At 42.7% G+C, this 27,610-nt stretch overlaps 3 protein-coding genes across 5 annotated transcripts; 2 read left to right on the top strand and 1 right to left on the bottom strand.

The window, feature by feature from the left end:
* Positions 1 to 3,396: 3,396 nt before the first annotated feature.
* On the bottom strand, positions 3,397 to 21,874 carry mthfd1b (methylenetetrahydrofolate dehydrogenase (NADP+ dependent) 1b). Of its 2 annotated transcripts, none has more exons than XM_056295521.1 (28): positions 21,789 to 21,874; positions 18,660 to 18,744; positions 18,228 to 18,287; positions 18,043 to 18,096; positions 17,591 to 17,727; positions 16,704 to 16,804; positions 16,445 to 16,581; positions 16,104 to 16,215; positions 15,793 to 15,920; positions 15,212 to 15,309; positions 14,818 to 14,991; positions 14,469 to 14,605; positions 12,194 to 12,240; positions 11,994 to 12,101; positions 11,811 to 11,885; positions 11,600 to 11,702; positions 11,388 to 11,464; positions 10,846 to 10,986; positions 10,606 to 10,674; positions 10,019 to 10,130; positions 9,541 to 9,680; positions 9,035 to 9,076; positions 8,522 to 8,622; positions 8,179 to 8,356; positions 6,092 to 6,199; positions 5,248 to 5,400; positions 5,018 to 5,131; positions 3,397 to 4,822 (listed from the first exon to the last, which is right to left on the bottom strand). In XM_056295521.1, the coding sequence occupies exons 1-27, from the start codon at positions 21,824 to 21,826 to the stop codon at positions 5,042 to 5,044; spliced, it is 2,805 nt and encodes a 934-aa protein (XP_056151496.1). In that variant the 5' UTR covers positions 21,827 to 21,874; the 3' UTR covers positions 3,397 to 4,822; positions 5,018 to 5,041. The 2 variants fall into 2 exon arrangements, with proteins under 2 accessions (XP_056151496.1, XP_056151497.1); XM_056295522.1 differs by having other exon boundaries at positions 10,846 to 10,980.
* On the top strand, positions 18,756 to 19,512 carry LOC130126652 (60S ribosomal protein L10-like). Its single transcript, XM_056296260.1, has 3 exons — positions 18,756 to 18,789; positions 18,860 to 19,321; positions 19,448 to 19,512. Exons 1-3 carry the CDS (start codon positions 18,756 to 18,758, stop codon positions 19,510 to 19,512), a joined length of 561 nt encoding a protein of 186 aa, XP_056152235.1.
* A 398-nt stretch (positions 21,875 to 22,272) lies between the features above and the next one.
* Positions 22,273 to 26,181, top strand: c16h14orf28 (chromosome 16 C14orf28 homolog). 2 transcript variants are annotated; one of them, XR_008811732.1, is made up of 5 exons: positions 22,273 to 22,547; positions 22,889 to 23,413; positions 24,056 to 24,145; positions 24,235 to 24,563; positions 24,666 to 24,759. XR_008811732.1 is itself a non-coding variant. In XM_056296140.1 (5 exons), the coding sequence occupies exons 1-5, from the start codon at positions 22,462 to 22,464 to the stop codon at positions 24,847 to 24,849; spliced, it is 1,020 nt and encodes a 339-aa protein (XP_056152115.1). In that variant the 5' UTR covers positions 22,273 to 22,461; the 3' UTR covers positions 24,850 to 26,181. The 2 variants fall into 2 exon arrangements, 1 of the variants encoding a protein (XP_056152115.1); XM_056296140.1 differs by having other exon boundaries at positions 24,235 to 24,369; positions 24,666 to 26,181.
* The last annotated feature ends 1,429 nt before the right edge of the window (positions 26,182 to 27,610 follow it).

Raw genomic sequence — 27,610 nt, 5'->3', positions numbered from 1 at the left:
AGCTAGGTGAGTTTTAAAGGCCGTGGAGTTGGCTAAATTTCTCGGGTTGAAAGAGGGTCTTCGGGTTCTTGATCACACTCTTGGGGCTTATGCAGTCCTCGATAATGAACGCATGCATCGTCTAAGGTAAATAAAAATCAGGGAGGAACCTCGCGACACAGTTGCAAAACATATATTGCGTTGTATGAATCATGAAAACTATTTGAAACCATTTGTATTTAAGAGACCATTTCCAACTAAGATTTCGAATTACCACATAATTAAGCTTTTATACAAAGTGTTATTTGAAAGGCTTCGTCTGGGACGCTGCATTCAGACTGATTTAAGACAAGTGTCTTCATTTAAGTGTTTTACTTTTATATTCTCTGTTAGACCTCTGGATATGTAGTCAGAATTTTTACCTGCCCCCACTTTTTTAGTTGGCATACTCAGGTGGATTGCAAGAAATAAACCGAAATATGCAAACAGAGCATTACATACAACACCTGGTAAACGATTATTCATGATCCAGTTTTATTTCTGATTATAACCCTAGCAGGGACAAAGCCAACTGGTCGTATTCATTAGTTCACATATATCTAATATCTCAAACATTAATGTTATACGCAGTCAATAGTTTAAACATACATTAATACAAATGGACCAATTTGATGAATAATAGTAAATTATAATGTATTTTTCTTCAGATCATATACTATACGGCACATCAAGGTAAATTGACACACTCTAATTTGTCATTGCCGCTCATATTCGGATATGTTCATCATAAGCAAACATAGATATAATAACAACTTAAACTTAAATAACAACTTAGCTGGACAAAAGATAGACTTATTGATGGATTGACATGCCATCGGGTGTGTGTGTGTGTGTGTGTGTGTGTGTGTGTGTGTGAATTAATTAAATGTAAAGCGCTTTGAGTGGCTGTTCCGGCTGGAAAAGCACTATATGAAATACAGCTTGATTGATATGCACGTTTTTTCACACTGTTGACTTTAAACTTCATATTAAAACAAAATACATCTAAATCTATATCATGAACAGTATTACTTATGCATGTGGGCATAGATATATCTATTTAGCTAAATAATGTTTGTCCGGAACGCGCCATTTAATAAAAGAAAAGTGAAATTGTCAGTTATTTATGATGGGGCAAACCTATCTACTGTAAATTATCATAAAAGTATATCCATAAAACACGCTATTTGGCCTCTTGCATCTAACATTTTAGTGGCAGTCGTATTGATCCATGCGGGGTATTGAGTCCATTACTTCACCTTTAAGCTGATCCAGAGCAGCTTTTATGGCAAGCTGAACCACAGAGCATGCAGTTTCCAGCAGGAGTATTTCTTTTTTATCACCCCATTTCTCTGTGTCGTCTTCAGAGTCAGCCCTCCCTGGATGAAAAGTGTAAGGGCCACACTTTGCAGCAGGTGTTTGCTCAAAACCACAAGGTTTCAAGTTTTCAGGCTTGTCTAAATTGAAATCATCTGCCACAGTTGCCCCTGGCATGCACCTTGCTATTGTATCCTGACAAGCCGTCTCTGAATCACTGTTCGTGGCATTCAGTTTTATCTCCTCCCCAAGTGTTGGTGAGGTTTGTTGGTCCCCACTTGAAGAAGTGATGTTAGGGCTGTTGTCGCTTTGCGGTCCTTGCAGGATGCCTAAACTTTGACAAACATCAGAGCACTGGCTCCCTGTGCCATCTTGGGGACTGCTGTGGTCCTCCGGGGCATTTGGACTTATCTGAATCTCTTTGCATCTGATCAGACCTTCATTTGGGTGTCTCTTCATGTGTTTACTTACATATGAGGTCGCTCCAGAGGACTCCACAGTTTGTCCAGCTTCAGTACCATCCTTGACCTCTAATGTCAAAGAGCTCACATCTACACATACTGTTAGCATCTCGCGGCAATGATACCTGTCCACTTTGTCAAGGTAAGGGCTCAGTATCATAATGTTATCATTAGGATCATCGACATGTTTATTGGCCAGGATGATAGTCTCCTCCTCAATATACTCCTGATTGTCTCCAATACGCTCCTGGAAGAAAGGAGAAGGCTTTTTGGGTCTGTGGCTCCAGAATAGCCTTGGCTGTCTCTTCAAGGAACAAGCTGCAGTGTCACATTGAAGAGCATTATCTGGACCCAAAAATTTTGTCCTCGAGTGCGACTTGGGAATATTAACGAGTCTTTTGAAGAGTCTAAATGTCTTGTTTTTGGTATTTTCCTTCGCCAGCTTAGCAGGCTTTTGTATTGGGGAGCCGGGTTCCTTGACCTCCAAGGTTGAAATGAAACTGACTGAAGGTGATTTAGTGGTTCGGTCCACAAAGTCCTGGGCTTGACTGTTGAAGAATGTGACAGCATGATATTCACCCTCATCGTGGTAACTGGCTCTCCTGGTACATCTGAAGCAAATCACACTTGGAGAGAAAACTTGTTTCAAAGCTTTTAGCTTTTGAGTGACTTGATTTTTGTCAGATTGGTTGGCTTTTAATTCACTGCGATTCAGGGAGAGGGACTTGGCCGCTATGATGACATTGACAGCTGCAGCCTCTTCTCTCCATTCATCATTTCTCTGAGGTTCTGTGGTAGACTTTGAAATTAGTTCACAGATTTGTCCTTCGCAACTTGGTATTGAAACTTCCATTGTATCGCTTCCGTCTCTGAAGTCCTCGTGTCTGCAAGTCTTGGTTTCCCCCATGCTTTCTGTTTCACTTGTGTTTTTTGATTGTCCAAGGGGAAGATTCACAGGACCTATCAGCTTTGTCCTGAGCCTCTTTTTAATTGAAACATGTCCAACTGAAGCTTCTTGGACCGACTTGGTTAATTTGTGATGATCCACAAACTCAGCCCTTCTCTTTCCTATGCAACAGCCTTTGGTAAATCACTCATCTGTGGAAGAAGAGGATAGTATTTTCAAATATCAAGAGGGAGATTAGTGTTCACTACTGCAGTGTTTGTCCAATCACGCTGGTCTCACCATCTGGTAATGTTTATCAGCACCCGGCAGGCTGTGCATCAACGTATCACAATAATTTGGTCAAATAGACATTTTAAGCCACATAGTATAATGATATTAAATTTTACCTCAATGAATCATTTATTGGTGAATATCTTAAGTTTTGCACATAAAGCATCTAAGAAGACAGTAAATTAAATTGCAGTATGAAATCACCATCCCCATGTAGACAAAGTGCTTCGGCATATATGATCAAATTGCACGCAGTCTACCTTTTCTTTAAAGGTAGACGGTGTGTAATTTGTGTAATTCAAATCAGATTGCAAGTTAATATCGTCAATGAATTTTCCCACATAAACAGAACCTGAGCACAAAAGAACACAATTAATTTGTACCGTAGGTGTTAAATTTCTTCTTACCCGTCAAAAACTGCAGCGTCTATTCATTCCACTCCACAAGACACGGCATATATACAACCCCTGAAGTCATGCTTTGCGTGTGCCTCTGCACTTCAGCGTTCAGCAGAGCTCTGTCATCCTCAGCACCAACACACCAGCATCATTACAGGTTGCCATGGTGATGCTATGATTGATGTTTTACACACTGCAAATATATTGCTAACCCCTCCCATGTCCCCGAGCTGCCAGTATATTGAAATAAAATACTTAGTTACAGAGTGACGCACCACAATTAAACTTGCTGTTGTTGTATTGTAAAGGGAATTCACATTAATTCATTGTTGTGAAAAATCCATAGATATACTAAAATGATGGTGAGAAAAACATTCAAACGTATAGTTATTTTGACAACTTAATCATTTTATCATCCACTGACAGTATCCTACATTTGCCACAGAAAACAAAACCTAATTCCTATTCCACATTTGTGATATGCCTTACAGATCAGACCAGAACAGGCCACCTGCTCCCTGGGCTGCTTATGTCAGACTCATTTTCTTCTCTGATTTGAGAAAAGAAAAGAGGATCACTAATTGTCTGTAAACCTCCAATCCTGCAGCCACACATTACACACAATTACTGTAAGTACAGACTATATTCAAAGCAAAGAAAAAATCAGACAGTTCGAGGAGACAGATACGGGTTTTTTGAAAGAATAGATGGATACAGCAGGGTAGTATTTCTGAAACATCAGGAGCCATGTGTGGCTTTTTAATAAAAGAGAATTGACTCTTTAACAAGAAATTGTTTTTACATCATCTTGATATCCTAATTTGACAGTAGTGTTGATTACATCATCAGTGTAACACACTGAAGATACTTCATTAGAGCACACACACAAAAAAATTATCAAATACATTTTGTAGAACCGTGTCGGGTTTATGCTGGGCCTCATACTGTGTAATAACACCGTTTAAAACTATGTAAAAGGCATGGTCAACTCGTTTCGTTGTTGATGAGAATGGACGTATGTTGTAGTGCACACAATACAGGTATGGAAACTAAACTACATGCTAGACTCCAAACATTGTTTTGCTAGTACTGCCTTAAAATGTATAATAGTACCGCCTTAAAATGTATAATCACCATAACTACCTGAAGCACAAGAAAGGGAATATACAACACAGGGAATGAGGGGTTGATTGTGGACAAAACATTTTCCTCTGCTTTAAGTATATCGAACAGTCGCCTTTTCTAGTGGACAACCCGTTGAATGATTAATTAAGTTCTTGATTTAGCCTTCAGTGGCCTTAAGAGCAAAGGAAATGAATTATTTACAAATGTCAGTGGTTAGTGGCTGAGTGAGATTAACTTAACAAAAATATATTGGCAGGCAGCAGGCAGGTGCTTTCAGTGATTACTCCATCACAGTTCATTAAGGCTCAGTGATTGACAGGTCATCTCTACATGCAGAGAGAGAGAGAGAGGCAGAGAGAGAGAGAGACAGAACGAGTCACATTACGAGACAGGAAACTCTAGCGTAAGATGGATATATCGGGTCAGATTGTATTCTTTATTCTTTATTTCAGATCCCCATTAATCTCTGCCTCAGGAGCGACTATTCTTCCTCGCGTCTTAACAAACTCTGCCCTTCTCACCAGTAAGCAGTTCAGGGCTCCACTTCAGAAGAGTCCATTGACCTGCTCAGTCTCTGGGTCAATGTCAATGTCATAGAAACATGGTCTGGTGGGCAGACCAGGGATCGTTGGCATCTAGGGGGGGAACAGATGAAGTGGCAAATTCAATAGTATTGGAAATACTCAGACTTCCGAGCCAAACTGAGGGCGAAAAAAAAAACTGGCATTTTTGTGACTGAATTGGTGCTTACCGTGCCAACCAGAGGGAAAAGAAAGCCAGCACCCACACTGGCCCTGATGTCTCTGATGGGCAGAACAAATCCTGTGGGCACACCCTTCTTGTCTGCCTCGTGAGAAAGCGACAGGTGGGTCTTTGCCATGCAAATGGGCAGGTTGCTGAAACCCTACCATGAGACAAGTACAATCAAGTTTGTGAAACCTTTTTCCATCCCCGGTATTATCTCTAGGAACTTTCCTAATTTCATTGTCCCCCCCCTTTTCTCCCGAATTGTATCCAGGCAATTACCCCAATCTTCCAAGCCATCCCGGTCACTGCTCCACCCCCTCTGCTGAGCCAGGGAGGGCTGCAGACTACCACATGCCTCCTCCGATACATGTGGAGTCACCAGCTGCTTCTTTTCACCTGACCGTGAGGAGTTTCACTTGACCGTGAGGAGTTTCACCAGGGGGACATAGCGCATGGGAGGATCACGCTATTCCCCCCAGTTCCACCTCCCCCCTGAACAGGCGCCCCGACCGACCAGAGGAGGCGCTAGTGCAGCGACCAGGACACATACCCACATCCGGCTTCCCACCCACAGACACGGCCAATTGTGTCTGTAGGGATGCCTGACCGAGCCGGAGGTAACACGGGGATTCAAACCGGGATCCCCATGTTGGTAGGCAACGGAATAGACCACTATGCTACCTGGACGCCCCTTTCATTGTACTTTTTACAAATCTACCAAAACAATAAAATGAACCGACTACAAAATTTACCCAGGCGTTAACTGATGACTTCAAGAAGTATAACCATCTCTTGACAAAATCAGGCAAACAAACAGGTCTGACAAGACACATAGACAATGAACGAACCTGTTTGGTGTAGAGCTCCACTTTGCATTGGGCATCTGGGAGCAGCTCAATGTCATCAGCCCCATAGATCTTCTGGGCTATGATCCGGATCTTATCGGCAATGGGCAGCTAAAGGTAAATAAGTAACATCCACACACTACCATTAGCAACTTTACGTATGTACTGCAATAAACCATAATAACACTTCCAACCAATTTGGTCTTTTACCATTATTACATCCGACACGCCAAGATTTGACGACATTAAAATCTTGATCTCCACCTTGCCAGATTATTTAGTTGGCAGAAATTCTGATCTCGCACGCGCACACGCGCGCGCGCGCACACACACACACACACACACACACACACACACAGCTAATAGACTCAGGGTGCAAGTCACTCACAAATACATTTTTTTTCCCTTTTTCTCCCCAATTGTACCCAGCCAATTACCCCTCTTCTAAGCCATCCCAGTCACTACTCCACCCCCTCTGGTGAGCCAGGGAGGGCTGTAGACTACCACATGTCTACTCTGGCACATGTGGAGTCACCAGCCGCTTCTTTTCACCTGATGACGAGGAGTTTCACCCGGGGGACGTAGCGCATGGGAGGATCATGCTATTCTCCCTAGTTCCCCTCCCCCCGAACAGCCGCCCCGACCACCAGAGGAGGCACCAGTGCCACGACCAGGACACATACCCACATCCAGCTTCCCACCTGCAGACACGGCCAATTGTGTCTGTAAGGACGCCTGACCAAGCCAGAGGCAACACGGGGATTCGAACCGGCGATCCCCGTGTTGGTAGGCAACGGAATAGACCACTACGCTACCCTGATGCCCACAAATACAGTTTTTAAACAAGAACAAGCCGTTTGCTGCGATTCCAGCAGTGTTTTGAGCAGGGGGGGAAAAAAACAACAAAAAGGAAGGAGAAAGACTCCACTCGGTTTTGATTTATCAATATATGATTTGCACGCAGCCATGATCTTTTCTGGCAAAATTCCAACTGGTCAGTCACTTGTATTGACTCATAAGCCCTTCCATGCTACATCAATGAGTCCCAAAGAACTCTGACATTGCTGAAACTGTTGCAGCCTAAGATTGCCTCCCACTTGCGGACCCTGTCACACTGGACGAGACGGGACTAAAAAAAAAACAAACAAAAAAAAACATGTAGGACCAAGGATTTTACTCATGATGCATAATCACTTGCATGTTCTCGCAGTGTTCACATGGGTTTCCTCCTGCTATTGCCTTCGACCAAAGCACTGGCCTTAGAACTAGAGTTGGTCCCTGGGCACTGCACTGCAGCTGCCCACTGCTCCCAAGTAGTTAGGATGGGTCAAATGCAGAGGACTAATTTCCCCAAAGGGTTCAACAAAGTTACCTTAATAAACCTCAATTTTTCTGTATCTCAAAAACATGATGCATGATAAACTGAAATCCTACAGTCTGTACATGGCTTTCATTTGCAAGTTATCAGTAGGTCTCTGCACCAATGACACAAAAGAAAAATGTACCGTATGTTTATTGTCATAAAGAAGAAATGACTGGTCCATAAATTAGGCTCAAAGATAGACAGACCTTGGTTTAGTCTCATAATTTTTACAGAGACCAATGAATACCAAAGATAGCCCATTTTCAAATAAATGTGAAAACACAGACGCTACTGTTACATTTCATGCAGAGACAAAAAAAGGGATGTTAAGAGAGCTGCTGTGCATTGACACCTCTGAAAGGTGCAATGGGGAAAAGAACAGAACACTTTAACATAAAAAAAAGCCATCAGTGACTTCCTGGGTAGATTGGCTGTTATCCTTATAACACCATGACTCGGAAAATGAATCTCGAAATGCTGCTGGCACGTTGTTGGAAATAAACTGTGGAAATTCCATACCATCTTTGACTATGTGGCTGAATGGGTCATTTTTGAGCAGGAGGAGACATGCTGTTGAATGAACAGGAAAACTCAAAGTGGAATAAATTAACATTTCATGAATGAAAGGCAACGATTTCCTGAGACGTAATCTCAACGCTAGATGCAGTTGAGGGAAAAACTCTAGAATAATGGTATCTTTTTATCAAAATAGCCGAAGAGCCCATACCTCCACATCATACAGGAACCTGAAGTTGCTGGGGGCCTCAGAGGCCTTCTGGACTGCCTGGCCCAATGCCAATGCACCAGCTCCACCCTCGGCCCAGTGGGAGCAGTACACAGCATCAAAGGCCCCAGCAGCCTTGGCAAGTCTACAGATCAGGTCCAGTTCAGCTGCGGTGTCAGTCCTACAGGTTGGGTCAATGCAGAGCAAATATCAAGAGACAATAGGCACAGACTCACACTCCCAATAGGATGTGAAGTAAATCAACTTTTCTTTTATCTACTCTGGTGTCTTGAATGAACCGTTTTACTCATATTTTTGGGTCACATTTGCATCATGTAACACTTACTTGAAAGCATTTACAGCCACCACCACAGGGACCCCGAAGTGCTTTGCATTCTCTATCTGCTTCCTCAGGTTACTGTGGCCCTTCTCCAGTAGCTCAAGGTTCTAAACACACACACACACACAAAGCGAATCTTTACAATAATGACTATATAAATGAGTTAAAAACACTACATCTTAACATTTTTATAGAGTTGCTGAGAATGTGTTCACACATAAAAGTATGGCAAGCTTTTGACCTCGACCTCATTGCTGTGCATGGATAGTGATATATTGAGGGGTAAGTTTAACTTGGTTAAATGTGTGTGACTGGCGTTTATCTGGGTCACTAGACACAGCTCATCTTCAGATACTATGCTGAAGTGCTCCATTCTAACTAATAAAAGAATTAAACCGGACTTATCCAAAAGGATGACGAGCCAAAAGCTGATGACACGAGAATACACTGAACAGAAATCAGTACATTGTGGCTGGTCGCTGAAAACAGAAAAATGCAACAGAGGTCGGGGTAAATTACCTCTTCCACATATTCCTTGGGCAATGGCATCCCAGCAGTGACCTAAAGAAGAAAAAATATCCAATTAATTGACCAAATCTTTAAACAAGTATTCTAATCATTTCTCTCTAAAGCGTTTCCCTCTATGATGTAGGATTGGGGAGCACAAAACAGTTTGTTGGTGCGAAGAGGAACTAGAATGGAATACGAATGAGCGCTCTTTGTGACATCCACCCAGCAGGAAATGTAATTACCTTCACAGCAGTTCACCTGCATTGCTGAGGGAAGATAAGGCATCGTATAGAATACAGGCCACATTTAACATGACATGTGGATGTTCCAAAGGCTCATCTTGGGATTGGGATTCACAGTACTACTGACAGTGACACAGCATAAAAAGATGTTCCTCATTTTAAAAAGGACATTTTCTCCAAAACACCAAGCAATAAATTCAAAACGTCTGGGCAAAAGGCACATTGTATATATCTTGATTTTGTACAACATTGAAAAAAGCTCCCTGAACCCACTGTTGGTCCTCCTCCGTGCATCTTCAAGGCTCGAACGGTGGCTACCAGCACAACTACATGTGGCCTCAGGCCCGAGTATCGACACTTGATGTTGAAGAACTTCTCCATACCGATGTCAGCGCCAAAACCAGCCTCGGTTACTAATGGATAAAAAGACAGTTGCGAGGCAATGTGATATAGAGACAGATTGAGCATAGCAAGGCACCAGCACTGTCAGAAATAGAAGTCTGGTTCTTTCTTTTCCACCCATACCAAAGGTGTATTTGAAACATAAGGTGCTTTGGATGAAATGGTCCACCCAAGAGGCATGGTATGTTAAATTTCTAAATACATATCACTAGCATTTGCAATACACACAAGTAAAGATCTAGCTCTTGCATAGGCCTACAAATGGCTTAGTACCAGATATAGCACACAAACGGAATTGTTGACGATGACAAGAAGTGCACACTATAAAGCAGATCTAAACTCTGCTCACCTACAAAACCCTCAGGTCCAACCAGCTTCAAGGCAATTTTATCTGCGAGGATAGAGGAGTTGCCGTGGGCGATGTTGGCGAAGGGACCAGCATGGACAAACACTGGGGTTCCCTGTGGAGTGAGTTGACTTAGTGATACAGCAAAAAAAAACATAACCATTGGCAATGTCTACTCTTAGGCACACACTGAAATTCAAATAATTTAAAAAAAAAGTTTTAGTGAAATTAAGCTGAGAAATTGAATAAATATGTAAGTTTTGAACTTCAAAAGATGAGTTCACTGAATGCAATCCAATAAGCCACTTTTTTTCTACCCACTCCCGCCTTCAATGAGAGACTAAGGATTAGCTTGCAACTTAGAAAAACAGCCACCAGCAAACAGTATCTGTCGTCTCCAGACTGTCTAGGACTGCCTTTGGGAGCTTGTGGGAAGCTTTCTTGTGGTTCTAAGTTTTGCACAAACAAACCCATTGCTACCCTAGTTCAAGTTCTGTGGACTGCTCCCACACGGTCTCTTCCAGGCCGTGCAATTCGGGCCCAGGAAGTCATCTGTGATAAAGCCTGTGCCCTCTGCCTCTTTCACCCACCTCCAAAGTCTGCATCAGGTTTGGCTTGATGGCGTCTCTCATCAGCACAGCTAGTGCACCACTCACACCCTGTCGACAGACGCGAGAACATCACTTTAAAAATACACAATGCTAAACATAAACGTTCGATTATATATTAAAAACAATGACAGAATTTGTACGAATGGGTTTATCTACAGTCCAAGTGTATACAGATGGACCACCAGAGCTTTAGTGAGGTCCTGCCATCTGGACACTGACCAGATCCTCAGTGGTGATGGGCTGGCCACTGCGGTTGGTGGCCACCACCATGTTGGCCAGGCGCTGGCGCATATCCTGCAGGCTGCTGGTAAGGGCCAACACCGCCATGATCTCACTGGCCACAGTGATGTCAAACTGCGCCTGGAAGAAGGGGGTGGGATGGGGGCAACAAACAGTAACTAAGTAAGCCACTGGAAGGGTAGGATTACCAAACTTTATGTCATAAGTAACCTCATGAGATAAACAGAAGACCAATGAATGCAGTTTAATAAGATTTTGCCCTAAAGACTTATCATTTCAAAAGGTATTTCTTGTTGCAAATGACTTCAGAATTATTTAACTGTCCTGTATATTGTGGGGTAACAGTTTTATTACATTTACCATCCTCTAGCGAGTTAGATCACAGCCAAATTGAAGAAAAAAAAATCTCAATTCCAATGGATACATCTGGGATCTTCCGCTGAAGAACCATGTAAGTAACTGGATGACACCTCAGGAACAGCGTATCTGTGGAGGAAATGGAGTGGGTTTTTGCAACATACCTCTCTGGTGTATCCCTTTTCAGTCGTTGACTGGCCAATGGTGATCTTTCTTAGGAAACGGTCATTGGTGTCCAACACTGGAATGACAGACCAATATTACAAGCGGCACATAAAATTAGATTCAAATATGATCATCCGGACCAAGATCTACCGAGGGGCACAAATGAGAGTTCTATTGTTCACACCTGATATGAGAGCTCTATTGTTCATACCTCTGTGCCAGGTGATGGAGTCAGGGTCTATGTCCAAGCGGGCAAAACGAGTAATTTCCTCTTCAGTTAGAGTTTTGGGATCAGTCTTTTCAATGCCCAGTTTCTAAACACACACCGAAAAACATACAGCAAAGCTTAAATAGAGACTGTGCCCTGCAAGCTTAAACATGGACTCAAACCTGCAAGTGTGTGACGTGATTTTTGTTTTTACTTTTAGTCTACTGATCTGGATGGGGGAGAACTTCCTTTGACCTCCACTAAGGGGGACCAGCCTGTTGTACAGAGCCTGAGGATATGAAGAGACACAGACAACATTTTAAATCCATTTAATTCAGCAAAGAATCTATCTTAAATGTATCATGACACTGGAAGAAAAAAAAGGTCGGAAGCTCACCGTGTCAGACTGGGTCGACTCATGGAACATGCGAGTGTCAACAGCTGCGGCCACTAGATTGTTGGCAGCAGTGATTGCATGGATGTCACCAGTGAGATGGAGGTTGAACTGTAAATCAACAGATCTGTTGGTCTGCCTGAATCTTTGGGCATTACCATAAATCATAGACATTTCCAACTCAAAAGAAAACACAGCTTTACCTCTTCCATTGGAATGACTTGGGAATATCCACCTCCTGCAGCACCACCTGTGGACAGGAATACATTTACACTGCTACAAGTTTAAGTCTTTAGAACAGTCTTTAAAACAGTGGTGTCCGACCCTGCTCCTGGAGAGCTACCATCCTGTCGGTTTTCACTCCAACCCTAATTTAACACATCTGATTCTACTAATTACCTACTGACCAAGACCTTGATTAATTGAATTGGGGTTGGAGTGAAAACCGGAAGGAGGGTAGCTCTCCAGGAGCAGGGTTAGACGCCACTACTTCAAAGGGAAAATTCACTGATTTTCAACCTTATCTCTAGCGTTGACAAGGCTCTACTACCACTTTCGGCCGCACCCATTAGGGGTCGCCACAGCGGATCATCCGTTTCCATCTTCCTGTCCTCTGCATCTCCCTCTGTCATGCCAGCCACCTGCATGTCCTACCTCGCCACATCCATATATCTCCTCTTTGGCCTTCCTCTTTTCCTCTTCCCTGGCAGCTCCATATTAGGCACCCTTCACCCAGTATACCCAGAATCTCTCCCCAACACATGTCCTAGCCATCTCAACCTTGCCTCTCTTGCTTTGTCTCCAAAACATCCAACCTGAGCTGTCCCTCTAATATACTCGTTCCTAACCCTGCCCTTCTTCGTCACACTTCTTCTGTCACTTCTTCATCTTCCCTATCTTCGACAGGGATAGCGCGCGAAACATTTCTACAGTTTTTCCCAATCATTTCTGCATCTCTGTGGCAGCAATGAAACCTTTTTTCTTTTTTTTTCTTTTTGCCACCAAGTTACATATCGTGACATCATTTGGCAGCCAGAAAAACTACAGCCTAGCAGCGTTTCCAATAATGTAATCTAACAAACCTGTTCCAAAAAAAAAAAATGCTCCTTCTCTCAACTAAGCTACATTTCCGATGATGGAAATGACATCCCACAACACTAGTGCAGACGATTTTATGGACGATACAGAAGTATAAAGTAATGCATTCTGGTATGTGTAGGCACTGTGGTAAAGACTCTGTGAGTAGGACAACACTGATTCTTCCGCCAATAGAGTACACAGTGAACGCTTTATAATAGTAATAATAATAATAATCATTACATTTATATGGCGCTTTTCTAGACACCCAAAGCGCTTCACATTGAAGGGGGTAACTCACTTCAACCACCACCAATGTGTAGCACCGACTTGGGTGATGCACGGCAGCCATATTGCGCCAGAAAGCCCACCACACATCAGATTGAGGTGGAGAAGAAGGAATCATAGAGCCAATTACATGGGGGGATGATTAGGTGGCGTGTGATGGTCTGGCGGCCTGTCCAGGGTGTCTCCCCACCTGCCGCCCAATGACTGCTGGGATAGGCTCCAGCATCTCCGCAACCCTGAGAGCAGGATAAGCGGTTCGGATAATGGATGGATGGATGGATGGATGGATGGATGATTAGGTGGCCAGATGGAGAGAGCCAGGTTGGGAATTTTGCCAGGACACCAGGGAAGCCCCTACTCTTTGCGATAAGTGCCATGGGATCCTTAATGACCACAGTGAGTCTGGACCTTGGTTTAACGTCTCATCCGAAGGACAGCATCTCCTACAGCACAGTGTTCCCGTCACTGCACTGGGGCACTGGGATTTGCCCTGTATGATAGTCTGGCGGCCTGTCCAGGGTGTCTCCCTGCCGCCCAATGACTGCTGGGATAGGCTCCAGCATCCCCGCGACCCTGAGAGCAGGATAAGCGCTTCGGAAAATGGATGGATTGAGGATATTAGGACCAGAGGGAAGACTTCCCCCTACTGGCCCATTAACACCACTTCTGGCAGCAACTCAGTTTTCCCAGGTCTCCCATCCAAGTAAGTACTAGCCAAGCCCACACCTGCTTAGCATCTGTCATTTGGCAGAGCCAGCGTACACGTTGGTATGGCTTTGTTGTTTCAATCGACTACATTACTCATCAATGCTGACTACACTTACACAGAACTATTGATGAAATTTCTCTTTAAGTTGAAGTCTTTAGGTTCTCAACTCTAGTCTTCAGTAGTGCTTGGTTTTCTATTCTGACAGGTAGTTTATGTTCATCTGTTGCGCAAGGTCTAAAGTCTCCCTGATTAGGCAGATTGAATACTTGGCGTAATGGAAAATCAGCAGTACTGTTATCAACATCCCTCACTGGACTGTAGTTGAGACCCTCTGTTTCGAACACATTTTTACAGCTTGAAATTGATTCAGCCTCCTTTGAGCTGAGGGTATTTACAACGCTAACCTTTTATGCCAAACGTTGGCCCCTGGGAGGGCTGCCGGACACAGGCAAAGACGTTTAATTTCATGTGGGCCCCAAGTGCCTGGACCAGACCTATGGTGGTGGTGCTCTTTCCCTCCCCCAGCGGGGTTGGTGTGATGCTATTGACAGAAAATGACATCAGCAGTACTGATAAGAGCTAGCAGTGAGTATTTCTGTGGATAAACAATGAGGGGTAGAGCACTAAGAAACCTTCCCACAAGCTATAACGCATCAGCAAAAAAAACAACAACATCCAAACAATCAAAATGGAAAAGAGCAAGGCAAAAAATGGTTATGATCAAAAGGTAGACAGTAGAGGACATCAACATACCCAGTGACAACCACGTATTTGCCATCAGGCTGGGTCTGCAGGCGCTTGATGCTCTCTAGCTGAACCTTGGCTTTAGTCTTGCCATACAGCTCCACCTCATCAGAGAGCAGACCCACCTCTTCGGCCAGCTGATCAATAGGTTTGGGCACGCAGGAGCGAGAAATCACTATGTCACTGTTGGAGGAAACCACACAAATAAAACACACAGACAAAATCCGATATTCATAAGAGAAGTGATAATCAGGAAGGAACATCATGCAAGCTTTTAAGCACTGACCAAGTTCAATTTTCTAAAATGAGACAAAGAATTAAACAGGCACCGCCTACAAGCATAAGACATGGAGGAAGGAGCCTTATGATGAAGAAGAGATGAATCAGGGATGAGGAGACCAACCTTGGCACAGGCCTCTGGAGATTAAGCTTGCTGTAACGAATATTCCATTTCCCTGGTTTATGGCTCTCCAGGAAACGCTGTGCACTCAGGACAGTGTTCTACACAAACGCAGATACATGCATATATAAATACACACATAAACATGCTTCGAATACACATTTAAATATTCTGTGAAACCGATGGGCAAGTTAATCACATAATTCCCTCTTCTAGACAAAATGTATAAAATTTTCAACACAGTACACTGTGCTCTGGCATGATAAGCGCACCAGCAATGAAATAAAGCAAATCAGAATCCGCTCTTCATTCAGTCATTTTTGATAAGAATGCAATTATTTCTGCACTGGGGCAAAAGAGACAAAATGACCATCCGAAAGAGCCCTTTATCTCCTTCAACAAAACAACATGCTCATTTAAAAGACATTTGCTTTGCCATTCTAATAAAAAGATAGGAGGCTGAACAGCGCTGATATCTAAAAGACATACACAACCAAGTGGCGGACACTTTCAGTGACATTCAATGTCTAGGAACATCTACGTGCAGTTCAGGTGACTCCACTTTATGGGTGGACTCTCCTTACCGCCATCAGCATGGCGACAGTCATGGGCCCCACGCCGCCAGGCACCGGGGTGATGAAGCCAGCCTGTTCCTTGGCTGCGGCGTAGTGGACATCCCCCACCACTCGCTTCCCATTAGGCTTGGTCGCATCTGAAAGAGAAGTCATGAAGTCCAAGCCATAGTGACAGTTGTTTTAAAGTGGCCCATTGACATGGAACGCAAAACTGAGAGGAGAAAGTTGCTTTAACGTTGACTGGGCAGGATCATTCCTGGTGCGCCAAAGATTGTTGAAAGTAAATCAAAGTGCTTTGGTCGAGAGCTTAGGATGCCAACCTGGAATGTGATTGATACCGCAGTCGATAACCACGGCTCCTTTCTTGATCCACTCGCCCTTCACCATCTCTGCTTTTCCAATGCCCACAACAAGGATGTCTGCTTTGCCCACCTGAACAGAGATCAACAGACAAATCACTTCACAAAATGTGCCAATTTTATAAAGCCATGTGCAGCCTGAAAGGGTAGCCTTAATGTACTAATATTTAATGAAAATGAGAGGACCGCAAAAGGCATATTATCAATATAGACGGCCTGTTTACTCTGGTATGAAATAAACAGAATGGCTAATGAATATGACTAATCTGTGTCCAATCTGGAAATGAGCGTTCCCACTTTACCTCTGCAGCAAGGTCAGCAGTCTTTGAGTGACAAGTGGTGACAGTGGCATGGTTCCACAGCAGCAGGTCATACATTGGCGCACCCACAATTTTACTGCGACCAATCACCACAGCTTTCTTCCCTGCCACTGAAACACCTGTGGACAAGCAGTTAGTTTATCACTATATGCAAATCATATTATAAATCCATCTCATAGTGCCGATATGGCCATTTCACCGATTGTCCCTGATCTTTGATCGTGTTCCCTGCTTTACTTACCAGTCTGTCTGATGAGCTCCATGCAGCCATTTGGAGTGCAAGGGATAAAGCAGTCACCTAGGTCTCCACGAGACAGCTTCCCCGCATTGATACTGGTCAGGCTATGAAAAGACACAAATACACACAGTGAAACTACTGGAGAATAGCCCTTTCCTCGACTCGTTTAACTTACCAACGCTTAAACTCCCTTCACCTTTTTGACCTAATAAGCTGTGAGAACTTAGTTTGTCTATCCATCCATCCATTATCCAAACCGCTTATCCTGCTAAGGGTCGCGGGATTCTGGAGCCTATCCCAGCAGTCATTGGGCAGCAGGAGGGGAGACACCCTGGACAGGCCGCCAGTCCATCACATGGCCGACACACACACACATTCACACCTAGGGACAATTTAGTAAGGCCGATTCACCTGACCTACATGTCTTTGGACTGTGGGAGGAAACCAGAGCACCAGGAGGAAACTCACGCAGACACGGGGAGAACATGCAAACTCCACACAGAGTATGACCTGGGATGGCCCCCAAGGTTGGACTACCCCGGGGCTCGAACCCAGGACCTTCTTGCTGTGAGGTGACCGTGCTAACCACTGCACCACCGTGCCGCCCCTTAGTTTGTCTAAAACAAACAAAACCTTTTTTTCCAATATCGTTAAATGTTGCAAACTAGGCCTAGATCACTCCCATTGTCCAATAAACCCAAGGAAGTCAAGCCATTAGTCTTCAACAAATACTAAATACTATATTATTTGTTGTGTGTAAATTAGCAGTTTACAATAATACTCAAATAGCTCAAGTCAAAAGACCCAAGAAAAAAAACCTCTCAGAAAGCTTTGGATAATTTTTAATCCACCCTGATGAACAACCTTTCTCATGTTATGCTGGTGCTTACCCATCTACATCCTTCTCAGGGGCCACAGCATTAGTGACCTTCTCTGTGTCGATTTTATGGATGGAGTCCAATGGCAGCTGAACAATGAGGCCGTGGACAGATGAGTTTTCATTCACTTCTCTGACACTGTGAAGAATCTACAGACAAGGCAAAAAATTATCAAAAACAAAAACTACACTATGTGTCTGAAAATAAGTGTAACAAATATTGCAGTACAGTATACGAACACAGCACATTAAAGTGCACAATTCATTGTAAATGACAGTGTATTACACGGTACAGTTCTCATGATCAATGTTGTATATACGTATAGAACACCACAAATTACACACTGCAGTTTATAAAGTGCACCGACACTACAGTACAGGTTACAAACTGGATAATATGCAGTATTCAGTTTGTTCTCTGTGTGTATATGAAGATAGAGGAATGGAAGGCCTAGTCCCCCTCACCTCATCCTCTGTTGCAGTCTTGGGGAGCCTCATGTGTGTGGCATTTATTCCAATCTATTCACAAACATGGAAAGGTTTAGGCCTTAACACTTGATGATTACAATATGCATAAACACCAAAAGTAGGTTTTGCATGTACATATACAGGCACACTTAAAATATCAACGCATATGAAGTTTCTTTTACCTCTGCTGCCGCTTTCAGCTTCATGCTGATGTAGAGGTTTGAATCATCTCGGTCTCCCACCTGCAAATACATTCATATCTTCAGTTCCAAGAATCAGCATCAACAGGATGACACCACGTGTTTTACAAAAAGAAAAAACAAAACATTCGGCCAGCTAAACTAACAGGCTAAAAGTCCCATGTCCAAAGTCCAAGTCTATGTCCAAAACTATTTGTATTTTTAAACTTGGGTAGTGGAAGGACTCTTTCGTATACTGCATATCCATAAAGCACACCACAAGACCAGATCAAGGGCACACAAGAGATACAAATCCATACCTGTTGACCGCCTGCAGGGGCAAGCCATGGGGAAGCACATGGGAAAATTCAGCCAGCGAAACATCCATAAATACTATTTCTTTCCAACTGATAAAAATTCCCCTATTTCACTGACCTGTAAGACCACCAGACCAGGTTTGAAGTTGGGGTCTTCAGCCTTCATCTGTTCCACCTGCTTCTTCAGCCTCTCCCTCACCTGTCTGAGAACAGAATGAAACAAGTTGTGTTCAGTCTCCTGGTTTTCAGTTAGTGTCAAGTATACTATGTGTACAGAAAGAACAATGTGGGTCAGGACCAGGCAGTGAATCCTGTAAGCAAACATCCTTTCTAACAAGTACATGGTGAAGACCTGCAGTAAGGATGGCTTCCATATCCGCATACATCTGCATCCCTTCCATGTTATCCATATCAACAAAATGTTATCCTGCGCTGGGGCTGATAGGCTCCAGACCGGAATGCGTGGCACTTTTGGCATGCCTCTTGGTACCATGGCCCGTGTGCACATTGGTCAGGTGATCATGTCTGTGCATACCAAGGCACAGAACAAGAGGCATACGGTTGAGGCTCTCCGCAGAGCCAAGTTCGAGTTCCCTGGATGCCAGAAGATCCACATCTCCAAGAAGTATGGCTTCACCAAATATAATGCCTGCGACTTTGGTGGGATGATGGCCGAGAAGCATCTGATTCTCGATGGCAGTGGGGTGAAGTACATCCCCAACAGAGGCCCTCTGAACTGCTGGAAGGCCCTACATGCCAACTACAGCCACTGCCTGCTCAGTGACCACACTAGCAAACAAATAAAAGTGAATTTGATTAAAAAAGAAAAGAAAAAAAAAGCAAACATCCTCGGCCCCCCTATTCTAACAACCTGACTGTTCTTCATGTGATGTTTTGTTCTGAAAGAAACTACAGACCGCCATACTCTGGTGGCCCACAAGGCACAGTGGCGTCTGAGAGAAGCAAGGTGATGGATGGCAAAAAAAAAAAGTAGAAAAAACAACTCTTGTACAACTGCTAATCTGTCCGATTGTCTGCACACCTGTTTGGCATTTCTTTGAGTCTTGAGCCATCTTGTGGGAGAGGTCCACATTTTGAACATTGCATGGCAAGAAAAAAAAATCCAGCCTAAACCAGGATATCAAAGACGTAATATCAGGTCAAAGGTCCTTTGTGTGGCCTTTAACAATCTAAAGTGGTTGTAGACTGCCAAGCATTAAATTACACGTAAGATTATGGGACATAAAGCATAGCACTGACTGAGCAACAGCTATGTCGAAACAAGAAAGATTAGGGTTAGCCAACTGAACCAATAGTCAACTAACCAAAGATTAGTTGGTTACATTTCAGAAATAAGAGGTATCAGAGTTTGAATTATGGTAATGTAATGTAATGTACGCATGCAGTATTGTTATTTGGGAATCCCGTTGACATAAAAAGATGCATGGTGTTTACCTAACCAACGCCTATATTTCTTGAGTTTCAATTTTGAACTCGAACTTCAAATTACATTTTTACATATAATAACGCATCAAAATGGGCTTTGACGATTTCACCTCGGCTAAAAGAGAGCAATAACTCACTTGCTTAGAGGGACTCATAGCAGAGCTTTATCAATGAGCTTGTGCACACAATTAGACTCCACAGTGGGGCACACTTCTAAACTCGACTGAAAACCACTGGTGACATATGACAAAAACACAACATGTGACTACCAATAATTGTAAAGGTATGACACAAATGAGTGAGACCAAATTGGGCTGCTTCTTTCAGAGGTTTCCCCACTGAAATAAGCTGTGTGTTCATTTTGCCCCAGCGACCCCCCCCCCAAAAAAAGCTAAAATATATCATGCATTTCATATCTTGCATAATGCATTCAAAAGTGTTTGGAATGTGGACATTAAGTTCCTTAATATAACCATGTAAATATGCCCAACTGTATGAAATGGTGAGAGAAGAGAAATACAATATAGGCTTAGTGTTAAACCCTCATATAGGCTACACGTTCTATGTATGGTTGGTACACATGGTATGCTTTTTCCACAAACAACGGCTGGCAAGAACTGGGTCATCATATCAAAACAATGACAAGAAATAATCACTTTGATATACAGTCACTTTATGAGAGATCATTACAACATCTTGAACCCTTTACAGAGTCCCAGTGACAGTGGTGGCTAATAAAACAGCTTGCTCTGACCGGAAGGAGTTAAGGCCCTTCATTTTCTGGTCACTGATCAACTGGGTCATGCCACTTACGGGTATGGTATGATCAACATCATCGTGTCTGTAAATTCAGTCTAAATAGGGGGCTTTAACGCTTACAACTCGTCTATAACTCAAGTACGACAGCTTGTGTTACACTTGTATGACAATGAGAGCAAATTATCTTCTAACTGAAAGAGAGAAAAAAACAATCCGAGGACATGCTGAACAAACCCCAGTGCACTCCGTTACATGCAATAATTAACTAATTAGTATCATAAGGGGGCAGTTAAGAAGGCACAGACATGTCTTGTGACAAGCATGTGCAACTAAACACCAATTTTGCCTTTGTAATGATCCTTTTATAACCGCACTCGTGTTATAATCCATACGAAGTACAATAAAATGCTGGTAATGCGGCGTTGTTGGGTTTTTTTAGTGAGTTTTTAATCCCATCAGTGACTCCCATTAAACTTGAGGTCACTATTCATACGAACAAGTAGGGCAAAGACCACAGTCTAATTCTCTTACATAACACCAGCGGGTTTCATGCCCTTAACTCATGTTAGTTTACCTTATCTGACTTTGAAGATTTGGACTGAATAATTTAAATTTATAAAGTCGATCTAAAGTCTGCGGGTGTCATTCCCCGAGTGTTACAAACAAAGCTGTTAGAAGATAAGCGTCTCGCGTAATATCAGATGGGAATCCACTGATTTGCCTCGACATTATCAAACTCAAACTTAAGATAAGATGACACACGGTTAATTAACTATGTATCCACCTGATGCACGTGGCCGATACAACCAATGCAGATTCAATCACGGAAACCAAAGCCAGCTGTCTATCGCCAGTGTGTTCTGAGATTATCCCTGATCAATAACAGCTCAAAGTAAGTCCGTGTAGCTATAAACAGCACAAAAAAATTACTCCGAGTCAATATTAGCTCACTTGCTAGTTAGCCTGCAAACGACCGCATGGTTCATTGACAGCAGGATTTTGCTGTGCATTCAGTAAATCTACGATGGGGGGACAAACTTACCCTGAAACTTCTTTGCCACTGATGATTTGGGCTGACATCGTTGGACCTTGGCACTTAGTTCACAGTGGTGAAGAGCAATACCTCTGCACGCTGCTCAACGGGAGGAGTGGGCTTCCAAAAAAATGTGGCTGAAGTTTATTCAGACCGGCGAAAGTGGGTTTGACTCTTGCAGCGCCCGCCGAATTTGCAAAACCAGCGTTAAATCGGTCTCTTACGTCAAACGTAAAACGTTTTAAGAATGGCAATCACGTAACCCGCAGAGTCATTGGTGGGCAACAAAAGAGAGGCGGAGTCAATAACCAAGTGTCAACCATGACAGCCAATCCCATGCCTTTTAGAAATTATGGGCAGAACATGTTAACCAATAGAAACACGGATCCGGATAGCCCACCCATGTGAAGGGGTGTGTTGGCAGAAGATCTGAAGCGAAGAGTCAGAAGATGGCAGCATTGCTTTCACGCGGGTTAATTCTCTTGCCGCCCTCTCAACAGAAACAGAAAAAATAATACAATGTTTAGGGGCGTAACTTTGACGTTGCTCAAGGATTTGTTTGTGAATCTTGCTGAGGTATCGGCGTAATGAGGTTCAGAGATCGCAAGTGAAAAGAAACAGAAAACCCCAGCAAGGTCTTTGGCTGCGCGCCCGTTGTGAGACATGAAGAATAAAGAGAATAATGGAAAGTAAATTCTGTGTTTTGAACGACACCGAAGACCTCCAAACGCTCATTTCACAGACTGAACAGGGTCTCCAGTTCGAAAGGTAGGTTGGTTGCAGCTGCTAGATAGCATAGCCTGTTAGCTGACTGACATGTAGGGGCCCGTCTATTCACTGGCGTGGCAGTAGTCCTTGTGGGATTAGGGGTGACTTGGTGCATTCTTTGTCATTGTAGCTCTGTGAACACTTGTATCATCAGCCACACTATCTAGAACAAAAAGCTCTTGCTGTTATAGTTGCCATCGTCTGAGGTATCGATTATAAAGCTTCCCCATCCAAATTCAGCGAACAGACAGATATGGCTGGAATTCAACCCACCCGACTCTCATCAGCTGCCCGTCAGTCCAGCCAGTGTTTAATTGCAATGCATGTTTTTTTGTAATCAGGTCTAAGACATTGTATGAGGAGATTCGTGCCTCAATCAACAATAATGACGAAGAGGATCATTCCTTTTGGAGGCCCGTGCTTCCTTGGGGTGGAGTCTACACCATCAGGGCAGGGCGGAAGGCAATATCCTGCACACCATTGTACGTCAAGATAAACCTAAAGAACACCTGTACAATTGATGGCTTCCTCATGATCCTGTATGTGATTCTGCGAGACAACCAAGACTTTCCCAGGGAGGTTGGTGTCTTTTTGGGTAAGCAGTTTGTGGACCATTTCCTCTATCTGATGGACTCCTATGACTACACCACAGTGAAAATGCTGTGGATCTGGGACAGGATGTCCAAGAGGCAGTATCGGTCAGCTGTCCACCAGGCAGCCCTAGAGATTGACTTGTTTGGCAATGAGCATGAGAACTTCACCAAGAACCTGGAGAACCTCATGTCTACCATGCAGGAGAGCCTTTGCACCAACTGGAGCTGTCCTGCCCGCTTCCAGGAATTCATCAGGAGGACGATCAGTATCAAGTAAGCCTGGTACTCACTGCATTCTTCTCTTATGGCTCATCACAAGAAAGGGAGCTTTGTGCCTCGTTGAGCCTGTCGAGCAGACTATTTTGTTTTGCACGAGATTGGCTATTTGGTAGAATTAAAACTAACCCAAATTTTAAAAAAACATATGTATAAATTCGGCAGTACGTTGATGAATACTTTTTTTTGTGAAACCACATGCAGTGGGGAGCCATGACCCTGAAAAAAACAGCTCAGATGGACTTTGTCCAGAGGGCCTTTTACAACCGAACATGTTACTAATGTTTTATGCCAGCTGATCCGCAAGTCCATCTTCAAGTGGGTTCTGTTTCCATCCTTTGATGTGTTAACCTTACAAATAATCTCCAGCTGTCTAGTTGTGATGAAATGAATAGTGCTCATTTCTGACTCCACCCTTGTCTGGTCTCTTGTAGAGCCTTATAAAGACATGTTTACCTTCCAAGCATACTATTTAGACTGTGGATTATATACTCTTCATCACCACTCCAGCAGTCTGTTAAAGATATTTTTCCTCCACAAAGAAGGGTAGGATGATAACTATTAATGTGAATAAACCTGTTTTTGATTGATTGGCATGGCTTTTAGACATACGCTCTGACTATTCCTTTTCTCTCCCAGTCCTCCCCATGAGCTGCCAGCCAGAGATCCTATTCAGTCTGCTGTTGATGAGTTCTTTTGCCCCAGGATTCTACTCTGCAAAGAATTTGGGTAAGGCAGAGAGAGGTTATTCATCAACTCCAAATCACTTTTTCCTGTGTTTTCCTGGTTTATTGACTAATTGATTATCTGTGTAACAGATGTGATGGACTGAGGGAGTTCTCTCAGAGAATCTTCTGCCATGGACCTCCACCTTTTGTTATTCTTAACATGCAACAGTGGAAGTCAGAGGAGCTGTCCTATGTTCCTTACCATCTAGCTCTGTCCCAGCACAGGTATAAGGCCTCCATCTATCTCTGTCCCACCACAGATATAAGGCCTCCATCTATCTGTCCCTGCAGAGGTGTAAGGCCTCCATCTAGCCCTGTCCCAGCACAGATATAAGGCCACCAAAATTTGCAAGACTCGGCTCAGTTAGATAACACTTGTGTGAAGGCTGGAATCACCAAAATTACACTTTTTAGTTAAGGTTGGCACCTATTATTATTTCCACTCTTGGTTTGATTTTCTTTTGTGAAAGTAATTTATCTTATCGATATCTGCATACTCAAGCCAACCTGTCCTTTCACAGGTACTCACTAGAGGGTGCCACACTCTTTAACAAGGAGGAGCATCACTATTCGGCAGCCTTCCAGATAGACGGCTACTGGATGCACTATGATGGCCTGAGAAGTGACAATCTGATTCTGTTACACAAACCACCTGAGCTCCTGTTGCTCTCCTCTCTGGTCTACATCCGTGCCTCTGACAAGTGAGCTCAGTTAAAGTCAACCGTGTACACAAGAAGCGCTAAAGTGGAGAGATGCGACTGCCCCAATGGGCACAAGGGTAAAAACATTTTACCACCCCCATGTGGTGGTAAAATGTTGTCACTCCCACTTTAGTGATGGCATTACACAACTGCATCATTTAACCATAAAATGTGTAATTATATATATTCCTAAGTTAGAATTTGACTGTGATACCTTCCCAACAACTATCACGCTTCATGTTAGCTCTAGGATTACTTGTAAATTAAGCGTGCTTGATTTGCCCAAATCCTTTTGGAAAGCTTGAAAGAAAAGGAAAAAAAAACAACTTTTTTTTTTGGCCGTGCTTGGAATCCAAGAATTTAATGGACTATAATAGTTCTGGGCTGATATGCACAAATGCAGATACCACTGAAGGAGACGCATCATACTCATACACTTAGCAGCCTCAATGGGGGAACACATCATACTCATATACACTTAGCAACCTCAATGGGGGAATATGCAAATCAGTTTTGACAGTTTGATGGTTGTTGGATTTACAATGCTGCCAAGCAACCCTGCATCAAATGTGATCATGAATCAATGTTGAAATAACTACCGAGGGAATATAAATGTCCAACTACTGTTGTAGCATGACTTTCAAATGTACAGTATGTGGGCCTGCCTGTCAGCAACACTCTTTCAAATGTTTATGCATATCAGCCCTTGCCATGTATTAAACTGGTGCTCTTTTTATCTACACTGTGGTTTTAAAGGTAAACAAAACTAAACACTTTGTTTTTACATCTGTCATATCTTGTATAATTCTTGATTTTTATGACCATTGGAGATAAATATTTCAGGCAGAACTTAATTGAATTTGTGATTGAACTAAATACTTAAATTGTACAAATATTTTTCAACTTAGAAGGCCTCATCTCATTAAGTGACCGTGTAAAAGCTCGCTTGCTTTTTTAGGATAGAGTCAACATGTCCACTTTATATTGATCCAAGATAAACTCGGATGTCCATACTCTTAATTGACACTACCACATAACACATAGTGCAGCCTCAATTTTCTCATGAAGTATATTGTTATTTGATGATACGTTTTAACCTCAATTAATTATCACATAGTGCCTCTGTCAATGGAAAAGTGTGGAACGTGTGAAACTGAATGAAATCCTAAGTAAAAAAAAATTTTTTTTTAGATCGTTTCCAGTTACTATTTTTCTATACACCCACTGTAAAGCTTGTTAAAACAATACAAATATTTTTATATATTGGCACTGATTTGTTGTGTTGCATTGACATTGCATGGGTGGGTATATCTTACAGCAAATAAACATCAATTTCTAAGGCAGGCATTTATTTATTTTAACTGGGTACAACTGCACCACACAAACAGACTAAAATGTATGCAAAATGTCTTCAATCAAAACATGGTAAATGTGGGGTGGGGGTTACTGCCTCTACATCTAAGGTTATCTTGTACTTCCAGTAATAATCCACAGGATATAAAATTCAAGATTATCACCTTACTTCAGACACAATGGTAAATGTAAAAGAAGCAAAGTGGTGTTTTGGCTAACATTGACATCAGTTTCAAAGGATTTCTTTCAAATACTAGACAAACCGATCCAGACCTGGTGTTAATCCTACCTCTGCATTCATTAGTTAAACAAGCACTTTGGTGAGAGTGATGGCAAAACAAGATATTGGTTTAGGCCATAATAAAAATGAGAATTAACTTCATTTAAGGATCCTTTCTTTTTGCAGTTTCACGTTTGCAGATTTCAGACTCTCAAAAAAAAAGAAAAAGAAAAGTTTGTTAATATAGATTCCCAAAATCAATAACATGTTGGTACATGATGCATGTAACAGACACTAGATAAATGATGGCAGCAGCACATAATTACGCCTGCGTGATTTGTGCTCTAGCTAATGGTGAGTTTACAAAAAAAAATGCAACTCAATGGACATGGGACAGAAAACGGTACTGCAGACAGATTCAGGCTAGGTCATGTTATATCGCCTTGACAATAGCAAAAATGAAAATTATAATGAATAACTCAATTTCCTGTGTCTTTCTCAAGCAAAAACAATGACATAATTGCAGTACAAAGTTATGTTTGCTGTTAAATCATGTACATGAAACAATCATTACATGTGCCAGAAAATTTGACGAAGTATGCTCGATTGTGACGCAGACCATATGCAACATCATAAAGCAGAAACAGCTCATCAGTTGCATTTGAAGAAGAAAAAAAAAATTCTCCAACTCGAGGACAGCCTGGCTGACTTGTAAGACAGTTCTTTAAATCCACTTCTGTAGTAACCGTTTCTGGATGGGAAGCTTTTCATTTTGCAAAAACATTGTGCTAATGCTGCAAAGCTCGAACTGGAAGAGCACGTACACCGTCTAGCATCAAACTTTTTAGAAACAAGGCTTCTGTGTGGGGAGCAACTGGCTTACAGAAAGGTTGTCAAGAGACAACAGGTAAACAATCCCTTTGGATCTGCCTAAAAACAGATTCTAGAGCAAATACACAAAACAAGAAATGAGAGCACAAGAAGCCAGGTGGGAAGAGACAAAGTCAAAAAAGTACTGCTTGATGTTTCATCAGACAAGCCGATTAGCCAACATGTGATTCAATAGACATGCCATAAGTGATTCTATTACAGCAATACGAGATGCCTTGGCTTGTTTAAAAAAAAGAAATTAACACATTGATCCACAGAGAAAAATAATTATTATTGCGTCATTTAAATGCCATCAGCCTAA

The sequence above is a fragment of the Lampris incognitus genome, chromosome 16 (genome assembly GCF_029633865.1).
Source record: "Lampris incognitus isolate fLamInc1 chromosome 16, fLamInc1.hap2, whole genome shotgun sequence".
In the NCBI taxonomy this organism is placed as follows: domain Eukaryota; kingdom Metazoa; phylum Chordata; class Actinopteri; order Lampriformes; family Lampridae; genus Lampris; species Lampris incognitus.
Note: the sequence above shows the minus strand (reverse complement) of the source record. Positions and strands in the feature narration are given on the sequence as shown.